The following is a 25362-nucleotide window of genomic DNA, read 5'->3' on the forward strand; positions in this document are numbered from 1 at the left end:
TTATGTAACTGTGCAGGACAGTTAATGTCATGACCTTTGCAGCTAATTTCACAATCCCATATTCAGGCTGGTAACTTGAGTTCCAATTTAGCAAACCGTGTAACCGTTCAATGCCCGGATAAGAATTCAAAACACTGAATAGATCACAGTGCTTTAACACGAGGTGTACTCATTCAGATAGATAGGACTCCTAAATATCGACAGCAGTTGAAGAGAAGGACATTGATGTGCAGTATGTTGACAAAATTAAGAAAGCTTTCAGTAAAAGAAAGACTTTTGCCACCTTTTCAAGGTGTGGATCAATGATCTGTCATTGCTGCTGTAAACCATCGCACCCTCACTGTGTGGAACACTGTACCCTGTCTTGTCTTGAATCGGTCTGGTCATCCGTTGCTGCAGGTGAACTCCATGTGGCCCAGCTTCTTTGCCAGGGCGATTCCCCTTTCCTGCAGGATTGAGCCAGAGATGAGGACATTCTCTGCTCCGGCTGCCTTGAACCACGTTAGCAGAGTTTCTTCAAAGTCGAGATAGGCAGCCCGTTCCCATCCTCTTTCTTGGTGGAGAAACCCGATGCCAGAATCTCCCACTCCTTTGCGATTTCTGCTTTCTGCTTCATGCCATGGTTTTCCACTTGCTATATCAACTTCACCTTCTCTCTGACAGACAACACTTTGAACTTTTAGCCATACTTGCAGGTTTTTCAGGTCCTATCACAGGGAGATCTCAATGTCAAATGATGGCTTGCCCAGCGCTCCATGATTTCATGTTCTTTTGTGGTCTAATTCCACTCTGGTCGGCGTGGTCATCTGACAAGTTCACACAAGTTCGGCTAATCTGGAGTTACTAGGGCAGAACTTCAGTTTATCACAGGCATCGTTTTATGGGATTTGCTATTTTGCTGGCGAGAACGATTGACAACTTTGACATAACTGGAATTTTGTGTCATCAGAGTTTGACACATTGTGATTTCACTGTAAGTCATTGATATAGATTATAAGTGGCTGAGGGCTAGGTACTGATCCCTGTGGTATCTCACTAATTACAACCTGTCAATCCAAAAATGTCCCATTTATTCCTATTCTCCATTTTCTGTCCATTAACCAATCCACAATCCATGCCAATATATTAATCCCCCACCTCATGAGCATTAATTTTGGGTAATAGCCTGTCTTTATCAAATGCTTCTTGAAAATCCAAATACACTACATCCACTGTAACCCCCTTATTTACCCTGTTAGGCACAGCCAATGTTCCCTCTAAGCTGCGTGGGAGGCCAGCCGCGCAGAAATCGGGAATGTGCTGTGCAAGGAACAAACAGGTGACCCGCAAGGGGCATTCTCTTTGAGATGTGTGTATACATGGTTGTACGTCAATATTAAAGGAACTCTGCAGTGCAACAAACCAGCCGTGCACAGCAGTTAGAGGGGACTAGCTCAAAAACTTTAACAGATTTGTGAAACACAATTTCCCTTTCATAAATCCATGTCGACTCTGCTTAATCATAATATGATTTTCCAAGTGCCTTTGTTACTACGTTGGAAATAATAGATTCCAGTATTTCTCCTACTGTGACATTAGGCTTACTGGTCTGTTGTTCCCAGTTTTATATCTTCCTCCTTTCTTAAGTAGTGGGATTTAATCTTTGATTACTCTTTCAAAACCTCTAGTGAGACTAAGATGAATTTGACGGTAATGCGAGCCACTATAGAATGGGACTGATTTGTCTCTGTGCAGAGCTTCCTTTGCCATTTACCAACATTCAGTTTTCGCCAGTGTTTAAGTCTGTAATATTAGACAGTGAGCGCCACCTGCTGGTGTTTTGAACACAAAACAAAATATTTCCTGTCCATGCTGATTTCAATATTTACTGGAAAGTAGAGGGGAAGGAGTCGAGTCATAGCAGCTGGGAAACCCGGGAATGTGGGACCCCAGAGCTTCTGCTGAATTAAATGACAAGAGCTCATTTTAATTTGTTTTACTCCGTTTCCTGACCAGCAGCCAGAGACTGAGAGTCTGGCTGGTGGGGAGGTCCATAGCACCAGGCCACAGCCAGGGAGCAGAGGGGAGTCAGGGGAACATTGAATTGATTGTGAAGTGGGGAAGGCTTTGTGGGTGGGTAGGGAAGATCACAAGCTGTCAGTAGAATAGTTGTGGGAGGGTTGGTGGATGAGGAATGTGATCCCAGATTTGGGAGGGCGTGGTGGGTCTAATTCCAGATGGGCAGGGGTGGTTCAGGGAGAAATCAATGGGAGGAAAGCAGGCTAGTTTGATGGAGCTGGGAGAGGGAGAAAGCACTCCTGCTCCTCTTGGCCCACAATCAGTGCTGGAAGGGCACTTACCTGACAATTTGGCCCTTTTGTCCTCCCTTCAACTGCTGGGGTTGCTGAACTCTGGGAAGTCCAGCCTGCAGGCACTAAAAGTAAAACTGTGGTTAAATTTGGGAGATGCAGTCTCACTAAAATGAAGAACCTGCCTTGGGAGAGCAAGTTTTTTGCCCATTAACGTTGAAAGTTGAAGGAGGGTCAGGTCAGAATTTAGCCCTCCAGCCCCTTTTCTGCTCTTTTTGGGCTTTTAAAATTTCCCTCATTTTCTCAGCAATCAATAATTCACCCACAGGTCCCAGACATCATAACTTTACTGTGCACTGCTGGGGACTCGACTTACAGTAAGAGAATGAGATTGAGACAGTGCTATAGACAGGAAGAGGGTCACCCGTGGTGCAGAATTTTGTGCAGAGTTTGACTAATTACACTTAGGTGAAGCTTCCTGTGATGTTTTCCTAGGTTAAAGACACTAATTAAATTCAAGTTGTTGTTGTTGACTAGCTCTGATCTTTTCTCCAGCAGTGCCGTTGATGTCAGCACAAAACCAATTTAAATAGAGTTATTGAGACACGTAGCATCAGTCAGTTGCCATTTCCATTGTCGCTTTGGGCCCAGGAGACCTATAAGAAGGTCACAGCTGTTTACTTGGTCCTCAATAAGAAAGACAGAGAACAAGAGTGAGAGAAAAGGGGAAATCTTACCCAGAACTTTACTAAGAAGAAGGCGTTCTGTGGTCCTTTCTCAAACAATTCCTTTAACCCGCCCTTTTTCTCTGGGAATTTGTCGTAGATCTGACGGATATCCACGGCCTCCAGTAAAGGATCGCTGTAGGATGGGTTTGTCTGACCAATATGTACGAAGAGGTGTTTGTTATACTGCAAACAAAGAGATGGGTCTAGTTTAGTGTTTATTACTATTTGCCAATCCTCCAAAGACCACCTTTTGAAGAGAACGCTTGCGCCGGAGTCAGGTGGTCATGGGTTCCAGTACAAATCGAAAGGACTCAAGGGCATTGCCTAGGCTCACACATTAAACCAAATCCCCACCTGCCCTCTCAGGTGAACATAAAAGATCCCACTGCAATATTTTGGAAGGAGAGCAGGGAAGCTCTCCCTGGCATCCTGGCCAATATTAATCCCTCAACCAACACCTTGGACACAAAAGAAAAATACCGTGGATGCTGGAAATCTGAAACAAAAACAGCTGGAAATGCTCTGCAGGTCAGGCAGCATCTGTGGAGAGACAGAGTTAATGTTTTAGATTGACAACCTTACATTTCAGTCCTGATGAAAGAGTTTTTAAGTTAGTGGAAGGCGGAAGGGGGCAAGAAGAACAAAGGAGAAGGTCTGTGATAGGGTGGAGGGCAAGGGAGATTAAATAACAAAAGATTTCATGATGCAACAGCCAAAGAAAGTGGTGATGGGTATAGTAAATAAAACAAAGGTTGTGTCCAAATGAGGACACATAGCAACCATCTGAATGCAACATGAAGGGTCAAAGAAAGAAACAAAACAAGTCTGAACCAGCAAAACAAAAATAAGGGAAGTAAAACACACAGAATAAGATGGAGGCAGAGGTTATGTTCTAAAGTTGTTGAACTCGATGTTGAGTCCAGAAAGCTGTAGAGTGCGAGTCGAAAGATAAGCTGCTGTTTCTTAAGCTTGGAGCAGGCCGAGGACAGCAAGGTCAGCATAGCAGCAAGGTGAAGAATTAAAATGACTAGCAACGGGGAGCCTGTGGTCATGCTTGTGGACCGAATGGAGGTATTCGACAAAGCTGTCACCCATTCTGCATTTGGTCTCCCTAGTGTAGACACCACCACATGGTGAACAGTGAATATGGTATACTAAGTTGAAAGATGTACATGTAAATCGCTGTTTAGCTTGGAAAGTGTGTTTGGGGCCTTGGGCACCGAGAAGTGAGAAGGTGAAAGGCAAGTGTTGCATCTCCTGTGCTTGCATGGAAAGGTGCCTGAGGGAAGGGAGAGGGTGTTAGGGGTGACTGAGGAGTGGACCAGGGTGTTGTAGCGGGAACAGCCCCTCTTGAATGCTGGAAGGGGAAGGGCAGAGGAAGCTGTGTTTGATGGTGACAGCACATTGGAGCGGAGGAAATGGCGGAGGATGATCTGTGAAATAGTCTTATGGTGTGGAAGACGAGGACAAACAACCTTGAACAGATTATCTGATCATTTATTTCACTGCTGTTTGTGGGTGTAAATTTGTTGCGTTTCCTACATTACAACACAGATTACACTTCAAAATTACTTCACTCTTCAGTAAAGTGCTTGGGACCTGAACGTGCCATACAAGTGAAAGTCTTTCTTTCTTCTGCTCATTCTTTTTATTTAATTTGGGTGGGCAGAAGAACATCTGGAGAGCTGGGGAGGGGAGGGGTCAGTAGTTGCTGGTACATGGGTTTCACACTGGAGCAGTTACTACCATCATGGCTGGTTGATTCTCTTTTCTCTTGGAGACAGTGTCATTGATTTGGATTTCTCCTTTAAGAACTCTGTTTGTAGCAATGAGGTCTTCTGGTGGGTTTTCAAATCACAAACAGTTTAGCTTTGATGAGAGAGGTTTCAGAGAAAAAAAATGGTGGGATAAGGCTGTTGCCCCTGTGGCAGTCTCTGTGACTGTTAGTTAAAATCCAGTATACTTTATGCCCAACAGCTGGATCATGTGACCTCTCTCTGGTTTCAATCTGGGCTGATCTTGGCCACTGTCTCTGACAGCTCCGTAGATTCTGTGTCTCCTTAAAGCAGCCTGAGACCTCCACAAATGCAACATAGTAGCAGCTGCGGGTCAGTGTCTTTAATCAAATGTCCCCCAACACTGCTCTCTGGACTGTACAAGGATATGTAGTGGGTGAGCACAGGCAAGAGCTTCACATGAAGCAGTGAAAGACCTGGCTTCTTGCTACAAAATCATTTTTCATCTGGTTAATTAAAAGGCACCTGAGCTTCTCCCCCGAAGGTGTCAACAGCCATTTCTGGCTCCTTATCCAAACAAGCTGAGACAGAGAAGAGCAACACACTAACAGAATTTAAAGTCCTTTGTAGTCGAGCTTCATCACATTGTCAATCGACATCCACACACTAATACCTTCCAGATGGGATCGTACATTCCAACTACTGGCCTGATTGAGAACTAATTGAACACTGGCCAAGGATGGAATCTGGCACCTTTGGCTGTCACTCGTGGCTCAGAAGATAGCACTCTCACCTCTGAGTGAGAAGGTTGAGGGTTAAGTCTACCACCAGAGACTCAAACACAAAATTTAGGCTGACAGTGCGGAGCTGTTATTTCTCAGACACCCTGTTTGCCCTCTCAGGTGGAAGTAAAAGATCTATTCGAAGAAGAGTTGAGGAGTTCTTCCCTCGTGTCTTGGCCAATATTAATTTCTCAACTGGCATCAGTTACGAACAGATTATCGGGTCATTATCACATTGCTGTTTGTGGGAGCTTGCTGTGTATAAATTGGCTGATATGTTTCCTGCATCACAACAGTGATTACAGGTCAAAAGTATTTAATTGGCTGTAAGTGTTAGGACATCCTGAGGTCAGGAAAGCGCTATAAAAATCCAAGCCTCTCTTTCTTACTGGGTGGAACGTTTGCCCACGAGTTTGAAATTATTGTATTCCCCTCCTTCCAAAAAGGGAACCAAACAGAGAGAAGAGCTGTGCCCATCTACACAAGCCAAATGAAAGGATCAGGGGTACTTTGGGAACTGTTTCCTACCGTGTCTGGGTCTCTCTGCATCTCCACAAAGGCAGAGTACTCCAGCAGCCTGAGTTTAGACGAGGCGATGGTTCGGTCTTGCCACACTGGGATAGTAGCTGGTGAGAGAGGGCCCAAGGGCTCATAACCTATGGAAGAAACAAAACAGTAAAGTTAAACCCAAACTGAGTCCCCATTCATTCAATATTTGAAAACTAACTTTCAGCTAAGCAGAACTTTCCTCCATTCTGGTGTTCTAAGGGCTGTAATGTTAACAGAGTGTTGGAATTCCTAAACTGCACAATGTCACTGTAGCCAATTTTCTTCTGTTCACCGTTAGCCTGCCTGATCAGTGCCTCTTGAGAGGTGGTGCTGCAACACGATTAGAGGTAAACTCTCTCACCACAAGCTCCAAACAGACTATTGGCAGGACATATTATATAACACTGGAGTGTCAGCTCAATGCGAAAGTCTTGGGGGTGTCTGAAAATACCGGCTCTGGCCGGCCCGTCAGTGACAGGTCACCAGTCATTTCAGCCTGCAAGGTAACCTGCCCCCCACAACATGGGCAGCCAATTATGCTTGTGAAGAGCCTTGTTGAAGGTAAGGACAGGAGACTAACTGTTTCTCAATGCAACGGGGGGCAGATCAACCACCTGAAGGTGGGCACCAGCAGCATGCCTGGATTATGAAACGGTTTATTCCATTTACTGGTAATGGGAAGAGACTAAAGGTGTCCTAATGTCAATTTGTAGCCCAGGTGGTTGAGGAAGATCCTCCTGTTCCAGTATTATTAACTTTCTGCCTGCCTGGTGCAGAAGTCCAGCCAAAAGCCACCCTGTAGAGGGGTTCCCCCACTCCGACCCAACCCAGGATAGTGGCTTGGTTGTATTCTCTATGTTTTTAGTAAAGTTTTTAAAAAAAGGTGGCCAATATGGTAATTTCTTATTGCCACTCCTGCTCTATTATTTCCCTTGTACTGCAGTTGTGGAAGTCTCTGAAGCTGCAAGACCTTCGATTGGCCCTCCAGCTTCGAAAGCCCTCCCTTAATTGGAGAGGGAACCCTTCTTGCCAATTCAGGGTTCATCCACATGAAAACCTTAAATTTAATCAGTCTCCCACCGAGGCTAGTTCCTGACCCGAAGATAAACCCAGCTCCTGTTTCCCACCTCATTGATGAAGACTCAGCCTTGGTAGCATTCAATCGAATCATGGCGGATCCGTATCTTAATCTCATCTACCCGCCATGGCTCTGTAATCTTCAACAGTCTTCACTCAGAAAAAAATCTATCCCTCTTGTTTTTGAAATTTATAATTATCCCAGCCTAGTTCCAGATTTCCATTACCCTTTGTGTAAACAAGTGTTTCCTAACATCACCCTGAATGGCTCTAAGTTTAAGGTTACACCCGCTTCTTCAGGACTCCTCCCTGCACCCTCCAGGGGAAATAGGTTGACTCTATCAAATCCTTTAATCATTTTAAACATCTCAACCAAACCACCCTTTAATCTCCTATACTCAAAGGAACATAAACCAAGTCTATGCAACCTGTCCTCATAATTGAAGCCCTTTATCCCCCAGTAACCTTCCAAAGTGCACATATCCTTTCTGAGGTGCAGTGCCCAGATGCAGTACTCTATGCTCTAACTAGAGTTTTATGTAAATGTAACCTAATTTCCACCCCTTTGTACTCCAACACAAGGCCATTTGACCCATATGCCAGAGTGCTATCAACAGACTTAAACTAATACCAGAGTTTTAGCAAAGTGTATTCCACGCCACCTCCCACCCATTCCCAAACTCCCAGATCAACTGGTGTCATTATGCAGTTGTTACCAGGAACATGAATGAGATCTTTGCTCCCACTTGCTGGATGCAGCTAGTTTACCTGAACTGCACCTTAATGTGCGCTGCTTGGGAGTCAGTGTACTCACTTGCTATGGATGGCGGTACCGCTGGCTGAATAGGGTATGATGGTTGGGCGAAGGGCTTCACACTGCAAGAGGAACAAGACAAGACACGTGGGTTAGTGCCTGCAGACAGTACTGGCAGTGGGGGAAGTGCTGGGCAGAGGATGGAGCACCACAGTCCCATGACGGATTAGCTCAATGTGGCTGACGTTCTCCATGGTCCACCAAAACGGCACGCTTTCTTAACAGCCAGCTTCTGATCTCAACCAAGCTAAATGGAATTCACCAGTCGACACACAGATGGGCTACCAAACCCCCAAGGTTGAGCAACTCTTCCCATCACCCTCTGTGGGAACAATGTCTGCTATTCCCATGACAACTTTACGGGGCAAATATATCCAACCAAGGGAGAGTCCCATGGACAGCCACAGCCGGCTCGCATAGGATCGCCAACCCTCGAGTCACCAGGGATTAAAGATGAATCTCCAGGACAAAAATTGTCATATTATAATATCACAATGTAACCAAGGAGTAAAATAAATTTGCATTAAAATAAATGTTATTTTTTAACTTCATTGGATGTGAAGCACCTTGAGATGGCTGCTATATAAATGCAAGTTTTTCTTTCTATTTTAGTTATAATACTATTGAAGATGGAGTAAAGGCTGTTTGAATGAAGAATCAAGTCAATAAGTCATCATACAATGATGTATTTGCTTTCCAGCTGGTGTGGGGAGGTGGTGGACTGACAGGGTGGACATGGCAGCCTATGGCCAGGGTTTGGGGGCGGGAAGTCATGTGATGAAACCTTCTGGAATACATCCAGTGTCTGCTTAAGTGACCTTCCTCGTTTGCGTGGGCACAGACATCGAGTGCTACCAAGCAATTCAACTGCGGCAACCATCAGAACAGGGCTCAGACTTGTCCACAATTGACATCCACAAATGAACTTTCCCACATGACCTCTGGATAGTGGTTATAAAGGTTGCGAAGGGTTAAAAGAGAAGTAAAGGAATTAGTGATGAAAAAAAATCACTTGTGCAGAGGATAAACAATAATTATCATGCTGCTCAGATTCTCCCTGCATAGTGGAATTGTTTTGTGAGTAACCTTCACACATGCTGCTTAAAGAAAGCACAACAGGAAAAGGCCATCTGATCCACTTGAGCCTCGTCCCTCTGCACAACATGTACAATAAACTTCAAGGATTTTGCATAATTAACCTCCCCTATACAAACACTCCATGATCCTCAAAACATAATCAAAATATACTTCAGCATAATCATCCATCCTCACATCTCCACATTCCAAGGCCTGACCCGCCGTTTCCAAGACAACATGTTCCACTCCTTGCCCCCTCCCCATTTCCATTGCAAATCATGGAAGCATTCAACAACAACTTCTATATCATAGATAAAAACAAAAAACTGCGGATGCTGGAAATCCAAAGCAAAAACAGAATTACCTGGAAAAACTCAGCAGGTCTGGCAGCATTGGCGGAGAAGAAGAGTTGATGTTTCGAGTCCTCATGACCCTTCAACAGAACTGACCCTTCAACTGACCCTTCTATATCATAGTCTCTCAAACACTTCAATCTGGCTCTGTCACGCACACTGTTGGCCTTTTTAAAAAAAAATCATTCACGGGATGTGGGCTTCGCTGGCTAGACCAGCACTTATTGCCCATTCATAGTTGCCCTTGAGAAAGTGGTGGTGAGTTGCCTTCTTGAACTGCTGTAGACCATGTGGTGTAGGTACACCCACAGTGCTGTTAGGAAGGGAGTTCCAGGATTTTGACCCAGTGCCAGTGAAGGAACGGCAATATAGTTCCAAGTCAGGATGGTGTGACTTGGAGGGGAACTTCCTGGTGGTGGTGTTCCCATCTATCTGCTGCCCTTGTCCTTCTAGATGGTAGTGGTCATGGGTTTGGAAGGTGCTGTCGAAGGAGCCTTGGTGAATTCCTGCAGTGCATTTATAGATGGTACACACTGCTGCCACTGTGCATCGGTGGTGGAGGGAGTGAATGTTTGTGGATGTGGTGCCAATCAATTGCACTGCTATGTCCTGGATGGTGTCAAGCTTCTTGAGTGTTGTGGGAACCACACTCATCCAGGCAAGTGGGGAGTATTCCATCACACTCCTGATTTGTGCCTTGTAGATGGTGGACAGGTTTTGTGAGTAAGGAGGTGAATTGTTCATCGCAGGATTCCTAGTCTCTGACCTGCTCATGTAGCCACAGTATTTATATGGCCCATCCAGTTCAATTTCTGGTCAATTGTAACCCCCAGGATGTTGATAGTGAGGGATTCAATAATGCTAATGCCATTGAACATCAAGGGGCAATGGTTAGGTTCTCTCTTGTTGCAGATGGTCATTGCCTGGCACTTGTGTGGTGCAATTGTTACTTGCCACTTGTCAGCCCAAGCCTGGATATTGTCCAGGTCTTGCTACATTTGGACATGGACTGCTTCAGTATCTGAGGAATCGCAAATGGTGCTGAACATTGTGCAATCATCAGCGAACATTCCCACTTCTGATCTTATGATGGAAGGAAGGTCATTGATGAAGCAGCTGAAGATGGTTGAGCTGAGGACACTATCCTGAGGAACTCCTGCAGTAATGTCCTGCAGCAGAGATGACTGCCCTCCAACAATTACAACTACCTTCCTTTGTACTAGTATGACTCCAACCAGTGGAGAGTTTTTCCTGATTCCCATCGACTTCAGTGTTGTTAGGGCTCCTTGATACCACGCTATATTGGTATAAAAATGAATTTAAAAATAAGCATAAGCACAATCCCGGCACAGTGGGGTAGATTTTGATAGTGAGTTAGCAGCCTGGTTTAAATCTCTCCCAAAGATTGTTTCCATTGAATTCATAATCATCGAGACTTACAGATAGTACAGGAAGATTTAAGGGAGGCCAGACAACTTTAAAACTCATCTTCTGACACTTTCAATCAATCATGTTAACATTCAAGCATTGTCTTGACTACCACATATTCGAAAGGCCGCCAGCAATCCCATTGGCTCGGTCCTACAGAACACTTTAACTTATGCTGAAATACTTCAGGCATTTAGAAAATTATTTTGTTTAACAGGGGATGTTATCATCCTTTCAGGAAAACTAAGCTTCTGAAACAGCCAAACTAAGAGTCTGCTCATAGTTACAATCTATGATGCAAATGTCACAGGTCATAGAGAAGGTCATTCAGGTTCCCTGAAGGCAACTCTGTAATTACTAGCTGACCTCCTGTGGTAGCGCACATGTGGAACCCAGATCAAGGGCAGTATTCAGGTCAAACAGGATTACAGTGTAAGGATTGTATAACTGGAGGCAAGGCAAGGGAGAGGAAAAAACCAGGAAGAGGAAATAGGACGAAAGAGGAGGTGGGGTTCATGGAAAAGATGGGGTGCATGAGGGAATGGAGAGCAAAGGCTGCTAAACCATTTTGGGTGTGGGAGGGTAGGGTGAGGGCATGTTGAGAGGGAGGCTTATGTAATTGTGGCATTGGCTTGTGAAAATAAGGTAGCAACAAGCCTTGAAGTGATGCTAACTCCCAGAAGCGGGTGATAGCATTACATTAGGAACAGGCAGCAACATGGGGATGGGGAGGGGGAAGAGCAGCCAGCAAGTTTGACAGGGCAAGCTTGAACTGTCTAGAGAAGCAGAGCTTGAAGCAGGAGCGAGACCTACACAGCAAGGAGAATAAGGGAGTTTGGGAGGGGAAAATATCCAAAACAGAGGCTGCAGGTCACCATATATAGCTGACCATATGTAGGATTTACTTTCAAGTCCAGGAGCCATCTTCTTCCTTCCTGGGGACTGCTTGTAGTCCCAACAATGGCCTCTACTGTCTTCTGCACTGCGGGGACGACAGACTGGCCAGCAGCTCTTCAGCGGAAAACTTCCTGTCCCTGAGGGGTGTAAGTCTCACGGTAACTAAGGCTGCCCACAGCATATTACTTCTGTGGGATAGCTGGATTTCATGTAGGCAGGGTGCTGATAGATTTTTCGACCAGGTTCGGGTAGAGGGTGGTGGGGTGGAGGCTGGCATTCTGTCCCTCCATAAAGTTCACCCCAGAGTACAGAACAGCAGCTAATGGGTTAACAAAAGGGGTGCAACTACAGTTAGGGAGTTATATTTAGCTAAACCTTTAAGTTGTAAATCCCCAGCATAGAGTCACCTGCAGGAGCAACAGGTATTTCATCTAAATGTCACAGATTAATACTTTAGATGCAGCTGACAATGAGATTATCAATCAATTTGAAATGGAATGTTGTGACCTATCTACTATTTTTATCACAAAATAGATTATCATCTTATCTCGGTCAAGGGATATGTCCTATAGTGTAAGGCATCTATCATAGGAAAAGGAATACGCCATTCAGCCTCTCGAGCCAGCTCTGCTGTTCATTTGGTCATGGCTGATGTAGAGAAAATGAGGGAAATCAGGGAGTGATGATTGGATGACACCAAGTTTGGGTTTCCAGATCCTGTAAATTCTATGTGAAAGGGAAGGTAAACAATATTTTGAGGTCTTTATGAAGAACGTGTGAGAATAGGAGTCTTGCTTTCCACACAGTTAGGGGGACAGGAAGAAAGAGTTTGTGGGTCTGCATATTATAAACGTCACTGGAAAACTTTCGAGACCACTTTTCAGTGGTGCGGCTGTGGAGCAAAGGTCAGGGTCAAAAGCCTGAGATTACTCCCACTGCTGTCCCCCACTCCACGGACATTAACTTGGACAAATTCACTAGATACAAGAAGCCAGCTACCAGCAGTTCTTCTACTCTCCCACCACAGAAAATAGGGGAATGGGGAGGAGACCAGTTACGGTGGGTCTTCATCATGCAACTTTAATCTGCCCCTACAAGGCAAAGGACAGCTTGGTGAGCAATACCAGGGCTGGGGTCTCCTCGGCCTGCCCCACATTGACTGAACAGTCAGTGTCCAAGTCTGTTGGTAAAGTTAAAATTAAGGCACAGCTGCTTTCTTTGCTTGAGAGAGTTTATTGACTTAGTTCATAATCAACACTACTCCCACCACCACCTCCCCCCAGTGTCCCAGCTTTCCCCATTTATAGATGTACAAATATCCATTACCTATTTAACAATGTAATTACCACTAAACCTTAAAATGTAATTGCCATTTAACCATAACAATGTAATTAATATGACATTGACAGGCAGCACAGTATTGACAGCTAGAATCCCAAGAAGAATGGTGTGCACTGTCCTTCCCCCGAGGCATAGCTGGGTTCCTTTGGTGTGGTCCAGGTCTGTCAAAAATGTGCCTGGTTTGGCCCCCTTGCTTGAGCCAATTCAAGCATTGCCAATATTGAGAGGTTCTGGGGTGGGAATGTCTATGAAAATACTCCCTCTGAATTTCTTCAGTGCGCCAAAATTTGTGCCTCAAGTGCAGCTGATGCCTAACATGCCCCAAGCAAATGAGATGCCAACCCCACTCTCTCTCCAACTTCTGTCAGGAATCAATGTCGGAGACACTGGTGGGCATGGTCCACTGGGATCATCAGCCCTTGGAATTCTAGGACCATGAAGTCAGGATAATTGCTTCAGAGATAGCGCTACGTAATTGAATGAGAACCAGTTTCAATTTTACATCAATTGCAAATGTTATTTTAATGCAAATGAGACTCACTGCAGTTGTGATTGGTGACTTAATGCTAATGATGGAAGGGGAAACTGCACCCCTCTGATGGATTAAGAGCTGAATATATTGTATATATTACTGTAAAAGTTGAATTTTTGAGACCTATGTTTTAAGCAAGAAGTCAAGGAGTCACCCTTTACACAGGTATTGTTTTTGAGGGGCTTACTTTCAACTAAAACACACCTGCCCAGCACAGTTAACATGGCTCTCAGCAGAATCCACAAGGTAATGGGGGAAGCGATGCACACACCAGCCGTTTATTGACTCTCTCGCTCTGAAATTTTGTTAATGGGGCCTCCCCCACCCCAGGTGAGGAGTGGCATTGACAGCTGGGCCTGGGGTTTCAATCTCGCTCGGGCCCAGCGAAAGGGAAGAGAAGGGCTGTGCCGATAGAAAATATTTCCAAATTCGCAGATGACACAAAGCTAAGTGGGGATGATTGTTGTGAGGAAGATGCAAAGTGGCTTCAAAGGGATTTGGACAGACTTACGAGCAGGCAAGAACATGGCAGATGGAATATAATGTGGAAAAATGTGAGGTTCTCCACTTTGGTAGGAGGAACAGATGCGCAGAGTATTTCTTAAATGGTAAGAGATTAGAAAGTGTAGAAGTACAAAGAATCCTTGTCCACTGAAAGCTAACATGCATGTGCATAGGACTATTAAAGAAGGCTAATGGAATGTTAGCCTTTATCGCAAGAGGATTTGAGTATAGGAGTAGTGAAGTCTTGCTTCAATTGTATAGAAACTTGGTTAGACTGCACCTGGAGTACTATGTGCCATTTTGGTCCCCTTTCCTTAGGGAGGATATTATTGCCATAGACAGAGTGCAATGAAGGTTCAACAGACTTGTTCCTGGGATAGCAGAACTGTCCCATGAAGTGAGATTGGGGAAACGCTCTCTAGAGTTTTGAAAAATGTGAGGTGATCCCATTGAAACCTACAAAATACTTAAAGAGATAGACAGGGTAGATGCAGGTAAGATTGCACAATTTCAAAATAAGGGGGAAGCCAATTAAGACTGAGATGAGGGGAATTTTTTTTACTCAAAGGGTTGTGAATCTTTGGAATTCTCTACCCCACAGGGCTGTGGAAGCTCAGTCAGTGAGTATGTTTAAAGTAGAGACTGACAGATTTCTAAATGCCAATGATGATAGGGAATTTGGGAATAGTGTGGGAAATAGGCATTGAAATGGATGATCCATTGCCCCGATCACATTGAATGGTGGAGCAGGCTTGATGGGCTGAATGGCCTACTCCTGTTCCTATGTTCCTAAAACGTCACACTGATGGCCACCAGCCCTTAACCTCAGCTTCTGAGCAGTGGAATTGCACGAGTCTGCACTTGCAAGGGTCAGACTGACAAGGTCCAAGCCTCTCCTCCTCCACCCCAGGAAAGCTAAGGACGCAAGGTACATTTATTTAATGTTGGCTCTGAAAGTTGGCCCCTGCCTCCTGTTCCCAGGTGTGCTGTTTATTTCTCTTCGCCGATCTTCCAGTTCCTCCCCAAAAATCAAAATCGATCAACTTTCTTGCTGTCTTAATTGACAAGTAGGTACAGGAGGAAATAAAGTGTAACTTGCCCTAATGAATTGAGGATGTGATTGTCGAAATTATACTTCGATTCTGAAATTTTGGGGCTTTGATCCCTGAAAACGTAGATTGATCTTTACATGAGGTGCATGAAAAGTTAGTTTTTGAGGCCAAAAATCACAGGATTGACTTTTATACAAGTACTTTAGTGTGGAATCAAATCCCTGACCTGGACATGGTTAATTGATCTTACCTGGAGAGAGATAAGGATGACCGCAACTGGCCTAGGCATCCCTGAACTAGAGGATTAAATTTAAACCTGCCAATGTTTTTGTTCTTCTTAACTATCCAATGACTTTTACTAGCAATCATAAATGCAAGAATGCCTGTGTAAAGCGCATAAGTGCGTGTAAGTGAAGTGTACGCAAAGTGCGTGCGTGCAAAGTGTGTGTGTGTATTGCGTGCATACGTGAAGTGCGTGCATGAAGTGCGTATGTGCAAATTGCGTGCAAAGTGCGTGCATGCAAATCTTACATAGAGAGGTTGAAGACCGGACCAGACTTGGCTTAGCCTTAACTCACTCACATGTGCTGTCTGGAATCGTCCATGAAGAACAGCTGAGGTGGTGTAGAACAAGAACAGAATTACCTGGAAAAACTCAGCAGGTCTGGCAGCATTGGCGGAGAAGAAAATAGTTGACGTTTTGAGTCCTCATGACCCTTCAACAGAACTGAGTGAATCCAAAGAAGGGGTGAAATATAAGCTGGTTTAAGGGGTGTGTGTGTGTGTGTGTGTGTGTGTGTGTGTGTGGGGGGGGGGGGGGTGGGGGGGGGGGGGCGGAGAAGTGGAGGGGGTTGGTGTGGTTGTAAGGACAAACAAGCAGTGATAGAAGCAGATCATCAAAAGATGTCACAGACAACAGAACAAAAGAACACATAGGTGTTAAAGTTGGTGATATTATCTAAACGAATGTGCTAATTAAGAATGGATGGTTGGGCACTCAAGGTATAGCTCTAGTGGGGGTGGGGGGAGCATAAAAGATTTAAAAATATCTAAAAATAATGGAAATAGGTGGGAAAAGAAAAATCTATTTAATTTATTGGAAAAAACAAAAGGAAGGGGGAAGAAACAGAAAGGGGGTGGGAATGGAGGAGGGAGGTCAAGACCTAAAGTTGTTGAATTCAATATTCAGTCCGGAAGGCTGTAAAGTACCTATTTGGAAGATGAGGTGTTGTTCCTCCAGTTTGTGTTGGGCTTCACTGGAACAATGCAGCAAGCCAAGGACAGACATGTGGGCAAGACAGCAGGGTGGAGTGTTAAAATGGTAAGCGACAGGGAGGTTTGGGTCATTCTTGCAGACAGACCACAGGTGTTCTGCAAAGCGGTCACCCAGTTTATGTTTGGTCTCTCCAATGTAGAGGAGACCACATTGGGAGCAATGAATGCAGTAGACTAAGTTGGGGGAAATGCAAGTGAAATGCTGCTTCACTTGAAAGGAGTGTTTGGGCCCTTGGACGGTGAGGAGAGAGGAAGTGAAGGGGCAGGTGTTACATCTTTTGCGTGGGCATGGGGTGGTGCCATAGGAGGGGGTTGAGGAGTAGGGGGAAGATGGAGGAGTGAACCAGGGTGTCCCGGAGGGAACATCCCTACGGAATGCCGATAGGGGGGGTGAAGGGAAGATGTGTTTGGTGGTGGCATCATGCTAGAGTTGGTGGAAATGGCGGAGGATGATCCTTTGAATGCGGAGGCTGGTGGGGTGATAAGTGAGGACAAGGGGGACCCTATCATGTTTCTGGGAGGGAGGAGAAGGTGTGAGGGCGGATGCGTGGGAGATGGGCTGGACACGGTTGAGGGTCCTGTCAACGACCGTGGGTGGAAAACCTCGGTTAAGGAAGAAGGAGGACATGTCAGAGGAACTGTTTTTGAAGGTAGCATTGTCGGAACAGATGCGACGTTGGAGAAGGAACTGAGAGAATGGGATGGAGTCCTTACAGGAAGCGGGGTGTGAGGAGCTGTAGTCGAGGTAGCTGTGGGAGTCGGTAGGTTTGTACTGGATATTGGTGGGCAGTCTATCACCAGAGATTGAGAGAGAGGTCAAGGAAGGGAAGGGAAGTGTCAGAGATGGACCACGTGAAAATGATGGAGGGGTGGAGATTGGAAGCAAAATTAATAAATTTTTCCAAGTCCCGACGAGAGCATGAAGCAGCACTGAAGTAATCATTGATGTACCGGAGAAAGAGTTGTGGAAGGGGGCCGGAGTAGGACTGGAACAAGAAATGTTCCACATACCCCATAAAGAGACAGGCATAGCTGGGGCCCATGCGGGTACCCATAGCCACACCTTTTATTTGGAGGAAGTGAGAGGAGTTGAAGGAGAAATTGTTCAGTGTGAGAACAAGTTCAGCCAGACGGAGGAGAGTAGTGGTGGATGGGGATTGTTTGAGGACGAAGCTAAGGGCCCTCAGACTTGTTTTTATATCTGAGTGTAGTGTGGGTCAAACTGCGCCATTGAGAGAAGGAAGATGGTAAAAGTGGAAAAGCAAAGAAAATTTTTTAAAAAGGGGCAGCAGCAAACTAAATCGCCACATGATGGAAAACTTTCCAACAAGGAAGACTCTAGAGAAGCTTTAATTGCAAATATTCTGCTTTTTGCACCAGACTTTCATATATAAAAAAAACAAATGCCTCAAGCCACATCAGGGAACTGAGCTGACTGTCAAATTTCAGCAGTCTATCTGCTAAGGGATCAGTATTTCAAACCGTGTAGTTCAGCAGACTAGAAAGTGATCGATCTCCTCCCACCAAAGAACGAGTGAGAACAGCCCTCACATAATTCAAAACGTGGGGCCCACATCCAACATACCTCGGCACTTTCCTTTGTTTCAAGGAAAAAACGTGCAGGAATAAAGTGTTCACTTGCCAAATATTCTACGGTGAGGAACTTTCCACCTCCCCACTCCCACCCCATAATGATGCCAATCTCTGTGTTTCTATTTCTCAATCCATCGAGTCAATCCGCACTCTTTCCCTCACCTTTTATTATCCCTTACTGAACAGGCCCTCACCTGCAGCAAGAGAATAGAAGAATTTAAGATGCCTCGAGTTGGGAGTGAATGAAAAATAATATTTAGTTGGTGTATGTTAACACAAAGGTTTTTGAAGTGGCATTCACCAGTGCCAAGCAGTTTTTAAAAAGGACATGACCATCAAGTACAGTACAGAGGTGCAAGAGTTGCAAAAAGATTAAGGCAGAATGATGGTGTGGTCAACTGTGTCAGAGGCTGCTTTGTTCTGAAGATTCGTCTGTGTTCAAACTTTAAAAATAGAACAAGTGTTTGTGTCATCACAGATGCTTTAGCTGCTGAGCAACGGTCACCCACTAAAATAGACATTGACCCCCAACCAATGGTCACCGAATGCAGTGGACAATGAACCCAGTCAATCAGCAAGTAATAAGGCAACTCAAACATTGGACATAGTCCTAGCATAGGCTTCCCCTGGAAACTCTCCAACACATCTGTGTCCCGTTAAAACACATTTTCTTAGATGAATTTATGCAGCAAGTTAGCATCACTTCACTGTATAAAGAACATTTATGGTTGACTATTGGGAGAACTCCAGTGGAAAATCAAACACTAGGTGTTTAAAGAGTTTTTAAAAAAATCAGATGTTGTTACGAGCTCACCGTATAGTCAGGATTCAATCTCGAGGAAAATGAGGTGGAATCAGTGAAAAAGAGGATATTACACTAAACTTAATAATTGAAAAGCAGTAAGATGGAACATATTCCCCCACACCCACCTCCATGATAAACACAACCATGAAATCTTATTCACTGAAGTGCAGAAATATGCAGATGCCAATCACCAGAATGATGTTGCTCTGCAGATACTGTTCACTTAGGCCCCGGTACACATGCAATGCAGTCAAAGTTGATACTATTATCTTGTTCTCAGCATTCTACATCCAATTGTGTTTCACTGGAATTCTTTGTCAATCCCATTCTCACTGATGTGGGAGCACTTCTCCATTTACCTGTCCTAGTGACCAGTCCTCCCAGTGATGGGCAGAATTAGTGCCAATGAGAGAACATCAATGAGGGAGAGTTGGACAGGTGGCAGCTACGAAGGTCTTATCATCGATATGACGGAACATAGACACAGCAATAGGATGGTAGGAACAGGCCACTGCAATCTGAATCTCATCTCCATTTAGGCTCTGGAGTCAGAGTTCGGTGTTCCAGCTAGTCTCTACTCTGCTGAGACTGATGTTTCGATGCTATGGGATAAGCAGGGAGCAACTTCTCAACTAGGACTGGAACTGATACAACACACAGGGTCTAACCCCACTGTTGTAGGGTGACTGAGTTGTACTATTAGTAATAGAATTGATCTGCAGACAACTTTGTAAGTGGAAGTTTTAAGTTTATTTACAATATACGCAGCAACAACTACACGTGTGCTTTCCAATCCAACTCTGTCTCCACACTCTGCTGAGGTAGCCTGAGCTACTCTCCTATTGGTTACTACAGATCATGTGATCTTCCTAACAAGTATTATTCGTAAAAGGTACATTACACACTAAATAAAACCCTAATTACTACACCCACTGAAAATTAAACATTGAAGCAAATCAATTCAAAGGCTTGTCACTGTAACGTGAAAACAGCTCGGAGAAATTCCGATTTAAACTTCAGAATTTTATAACCAAAGTCCAGGCCAGGGTTATTTGCAATCACATTGCTTCCCCCTTCCCCCAGTCGTGAGTCAATATAAATGTTATTAGTTTGTTTGGGGCCCAGACGCAAATTTCTACAGCAACTGAACTCATCATTATGCTCCTAAATTGATTTTCACACGTGAAAAAAATTGGAGTTGCAGGAATGCTATTTTAAAAAGTCAGAAGCTAACAGCAATATTGATACTTTCAGGCACTTATTTTTAATCGTCTTAGCAGTGAGTTTGTCAGTGGTAGTACGGAGACCTCACGCTGTTTGCTGCTGCCAGCAGTTTCCAGCACAACCTGCAACATGCATCCTCTAGATAATGGCTTCCACATTGACATTCCCAGCTACATATCTCGGAAGGCTGTGAAGGAGCCCTACCCTGACGCTACACAGCCGAACCGACTGATGCAATACCGTGATAGCCAACTTGGACCATGCAAGTCCAGGCAATGTATTCACACATCACTCTGCAAACAATAATTGTTAAGCTGCAAGATGGATCCAGCACTAGCGCTAATTAAATGGGCCAGGCACCCAGCTTACCGGTAACCCTTGGCTTCTTTCCTCTGCTGCAAATCTTCTTAAACCCCTCTCACCTCTACCAATAAGTGTGAGGAGTTCATGGACCTCTTTGGCACCAAAATCAAAACTATCCGATCAGCTGCCTCTGCCCTTCCCTCCCTTCTTCCAGCCCACCAGGCCAAACTGCTTCCAAGGGTCACCCACTCGCTTTCCTCACCCTAGCTCAAAACTTGCATCTTTCTGTAGTTTCTCTCTCATCTCCCCATATGCCATCTTCAAGCTCACCTTGTCCATGAGACCCACCTTCTGCTCCCTCGACCCTAATGCCCACTGTCTTTGCAAACAACCAACCCAAACTGAGTCATATTCAACTCCTCTTTCCTCTCCTGTGTCCCTGAGCATATTGTCATCTCCCAGATCTGTGCCCATCTTTCCCAGAACTCTGACTGAATCACTCTAATCAGGTTTCCACCTCTGACATGGTACTAAAACAGCTCTCATCAATGTCACATCTTAGGTGACCGTGACAAAAACGTGACCGTCTGTTTCTAATCCTTCTCGATCAGTCAGCAGCCTTTGACACGGGTGACCACACCATCCTCCTTCGATGCTTCTCCACTGTCACCCATCTTGGCGGGGGTGGTGGGGGGAACGACTGCTCTCACCTCAGCTAATTATAGCCAGAGAACCGCTTGCAATGGCTTCTCTTCCTGCTCCATCACCTCTGTTGTCCCTTAAGCACTGATCATTAGCCCCTCCGATTTCTCATTTTCATGATGCCCCTTGCTGACATCATCTAAAAGCATGCGTTACCTTTCACATGTATGCTGATAACACCAGCTCTACTTCACCACCACCTCTCTGGACTCCTCCATTGTTTTGAGTTTGTTTATCCGACATCAGTACCAGATAAGCAGAAATTCCTTCCAATTAAATATTGGGAAGACTGAGTCATTGTTTTCATCATGCTCTGCTCCCAAGCTATAGACTACAGCACTCTTCCTGGCAACTGTTCGAGACTCATCCAGACTTTTCACAACCTAAGTGTCATATTTAACCCTGAAATGAACTTCCAACAACATATTCGTGCTTATTTCCACCTCCGTAACACTGCCTAACTTCGCCACTCTCTCAGCTCATCTGCTGCTGAAACCCATATTCATGCCTTTGGGTGGAATCATCCCAGATTTGCACAAAGTGCGGCAGCGGGCAGGAAAAAAAGTAATTTTACCCGCTGGCCGCAATGGCCATATCGTCCCATTCCCACCTCATTTGTTATGCAGCCATAGGAAACACGCCGGGTCGCTGGTGGGCGGCCACCGATTTGCCTGCCACGCCATTACCTCGCCGCTTCCTCACAAAGGGCGCCATATTTAAACTGCACCCGTGAGCACGCTTCTCAATGCTCAAGGACTTCTCAAGGACTGCTCTGGTGAAGACATGGCCCCAAAAGCAAAGAAGAGTGCAGCCCTTATCAATTCAGTGACAAATCCCTGGGACACCTTCTGGGCGCTGTGGAGGCCTGTCATGATGTCCTCTACCCGCACTCTGGCGCAGGAGGCCCATCAGTCTCACCACTCTGGCTTGGGAGGTGGTGGCAGAGGTGGTCAGTGCCAACCCTGCACACGAGGTTGGCCATCCAGTGCAGAAAACGGATGATCTCATCCATGTCACTAGGGTAAAACAACCATCTTATCACCCTGAACTCACACACTCACAAGGCCATCACACCTTCACTGGCATCTCACTCACTGCTGGCTCATGGGACATCACCACTCACTCTCTCTCACATACCCTCACACCTCCATTTGGCCTCATCTCCTCTGGAGACTGCCTCCTCAGCCCTCACCATCTTAAGGCCACTTGCACAGATCAACATGTGCTCCCACACACATCCTGGGATACCCCTCTTCCCTAGTACAGCCCTCGCCCTGCAGCCTCTTCCCTTGCCTGAGGCCATTTCTCGCCCTGATCCAAGCAGGCCCTAGCCCTGCAGCCATTGAAAAGCTACCCACCCTTAGGGCTGATCTGGTAGGTAGAGCCCTGCCCGTGAGCCCCTCTAAAAGGGATGTGGTGTTGCCTGTGAAGTCTGACACTGATGACCGTGAGTGCAGCTTGAAGCAAGGCAGGCAAACAAACCTCAAGGTCCTGAGCGAAATGTAGCTCGCCAGGCGCACGACGCTTACGTACAGTTATGAAACATGTTGGCATGACTCGAATGATCCGGTATGGGGGGGATGATTCCGGCCAGCAGGGCTTATGAGACGCTAAAGTGTTGAAATTAAGTTCCTGACATGCGGCGGTGAAAAACACAGCCCACCATTGATGGCTGGAGCGGGTGATTGCAAATTGGTTTCACGACGATGTGCAACCAATTTTTGGCCTTCTCCCCTTATTATCTGCTCACACCCACCATGACGCCCGCCGCCGACAGGACTGGACAATAACACCCTTTGTTACCCTGAGATTCAACTATTCCAATGTGCTCCTGGCTGGTCTCCCACATTCTACCCTCCACAAACTTGCAGTCATCCAAAACTCTGCTGCCCGTGCCTTAACTTGCAGGAAGTCCTATTGCCCTATTATCACTGTGCTCACTGACCTATTTTGGTTCCGTGACCTCACCCCTCCCTATCTCTGTAATCTCCTCTAGCCCCAGGACCCTCTGAGATGTCTGCACCACTAACTCTGGCCTCTCATACATTCCCAATCATAACTGCTTCACCATTGGTGGCTGTGCGTTCAGCTGCCTAGGCCCCAAGCTCTGGAATTCCCTCCCTAAACACTTTCTGCCTCTCTACCTCATTTTCTGCCTTTAAGACACTTCTTAAAACCCATCTCTTTGACCCATCTTTTAGTCGCCTGACCTAATATCGCCTTACATGTGTCGGTGTCATACTTTGTTTTATAATGCTCCTGTGGAGTGCCTTGGGATGTTTTATTACGTTAAAGGCGCTACATAAGTTATTGTTGTTGCCACCACGAGTCCGCCAATTCCACCATCCTTTGTCCTCTTGAAGCTTATCATTATCCTCCTCACAGTTCATTATACTTCCAAGTTTTGTGCCATCTGAAAATTTTCAAATTGTGTCCTATACACAGAAACCTAGGTCACTAGTATACAATCAGGAAAAGCTGGTACGCTGACGCTGACCCCTTGGCAACCCCACTATCCATCTTCCTCTTGTCCGAAAAACAATCAATCATTCACCTCTACTCCCTGTTTCCTATTACACCTGCTCTAACTTTGCTGACAAGATTGTTATGTGGCACTTTATCAAATGCTTTTTGAAAGTCCATGTATACCACATCAACTGCTTATAGCAATAGTATTCTGTGCTGCTTCCCTTTAAGAAGGGCAGACTGCCTTTAAGAACAGAGTGGTGGTTGCACCATGAGCTCTTAGCACTATGCTGTTCTGTCCCTGTTGAGTGCAGAGGAAGCCAGCAGTGCGAAGTCTACTCAGCCCCATGTTATAATCATGGGTATTCCAGGTTTGCATGCTGCTCACCTCCAACAGAACCAGTGTGAACAGGTTACGGATCATGACCCCTGTGCACAAAAAACAGGACAGAAAAATATTTTATTTAAAAAAGTGAACAACAGAGTTTCTGTCGCATGATCAGGAAGAACAGGCTGCAGATGGTCAGGCAGGGCAGACCATTGCCCGTTCTGTGTGATCCACGGCAACAATCCGATTTTGCAGGCAGCCTACGTGATTGCGTATCCACCATTATGACTGAGCTGGAGGAATGTGGAACCAGAGTCTCTGGTTTTTAATGGCCTTTTCTCTTCCCCTTCTCTGCCCTTCCTCCAGTACTTTACTTCAATCCTTCCTCTGCTCGAGTTGCCAACATCTTTTTTCTCTGAGATGCAGATATTGTTATAAGGCCATAAGATGTAGGAGCAGAAGTAGGCCATTTGGCCCATCGAGTCTGCAATGCCATTAAATGAGATCATGGCTGATCTGATAATCCTCAACTCCACTTTCCTGCCTTTTCCCCATAGCCCTTGATTCCCTTACTGATTAAAAATCTGCTTATTTCAGCCTTGAATATACTTAATGATCCAGCCGCTACGGCCCTCTGCAGTAAAGAATTCCACAGATTCACTATCCTCTGAGAGAAGAAATTCTTCCTCATCTGTCTTAAATGGGCACCCCTTACTGTGAGATTATGCCCTCTGGTCCTAGACCCTCCCACAAGGGGAAACAGCCTCTCAGCATCTACCCTGTCAAGCCCCCTAAGAATCTGTTTCAATAAGGTCACCTCTCATTCTTCTAAACTCCAATGAGAACAGGCTCGACCTACTCAACCTCTCCTCCGAAGAAAATCCCTCTACCCCCGGGATCAACCTAGTGAACCTTCTCTGGACTGTCTCCAATGCCAGTATATCTTTCCTTAGTTAAGGGAACCAAAACTGTTCACGGTATCCTAGGTGTGGTCTAAGTAGTGCCTTTTTTAGTTTAAGCAAGCTTCCCTATTTTCATACTCCATTCCCATTGAAATCAAGGCCAACATTCCATTTGCCTTCCCTATTACCTGTTGAATTTGTATGTTAGCTTTTTGGGATTCATGCACAAGGTCTCCCAAATCCCTCTATACTGCAGCCTTCTGCTGTCTTTCTCCATTTAAATAATATTCAGCTCCTCTATTCTTCCTGCCAAAGTGCATAACATCACATTTTCCCACATTATATTCCATCTGCCAAGTTTTTTGCCCACTCACTTAACCTGTCTATATCCCTCTGCAGACTCTTTTTGTCATCCTCACTACTTGCCTTCCCACCTATTTTTGTGTCATCCGCAAACTTAGCAATAGTACATTCACTTCCTCATCTACAAACTTAGCAATAGTACATTCACTTCCTCATCCGCAAACTTAGCAATAGTACATTCACTTCTTCATCCGCAAACTTAGCAATAGTACATTCACTTCCTCATCCACAAACTTAGCAATA

General features: G+C 45.3%; 1 protein-coding gene across 10 annotated transcripts in view; it reads right to left on the bottom strand.

Annotated features, from left to right (window-relative positions):
- The window catches only part of LOC121281920 (transcriptional enhancer factor TEF-5-like), a 311062-nt gene that overhangs the window by 14457 nt on the left and 271243 nt on the right, over positions 1-25362 (bottom strand). For all 10 annotated transcript variants that reach the window (XM_041195118.1, XM_041195119.1, XM_041195116.1 and 7 more), the window contains 3 exons: positions 7975-8036; positions 6063-6190; positions 3026-3199 (listed from right to left, as the gene is read on the bottom strand). In XM_041195118.1, coding sequence (XP_041051052.1) covers positions 3026-3199; positions 6063-6190; positions 7975-8036 — 364 coding nt within the window. The remainder of the gene's footprint in view (positions 1-3025; positions 3200-6062; positions 6191-7974; positions 8037-25362) is intronic.

Source organism: Carcharodon carcharias, chromosome 9 (genome assembly GCF_017639515.1).
Source record: "Carcharodon carcharias isolate sCarCar2 chromosome 9, sCarCar2.pri, whole genome shotgun sequence".
NCBI lineage: Eukaryota > Metazoa > Chordata > Chondrichthyes > Lamniformes > Lamnidae > Carcharodon > Carcharodon carcharias.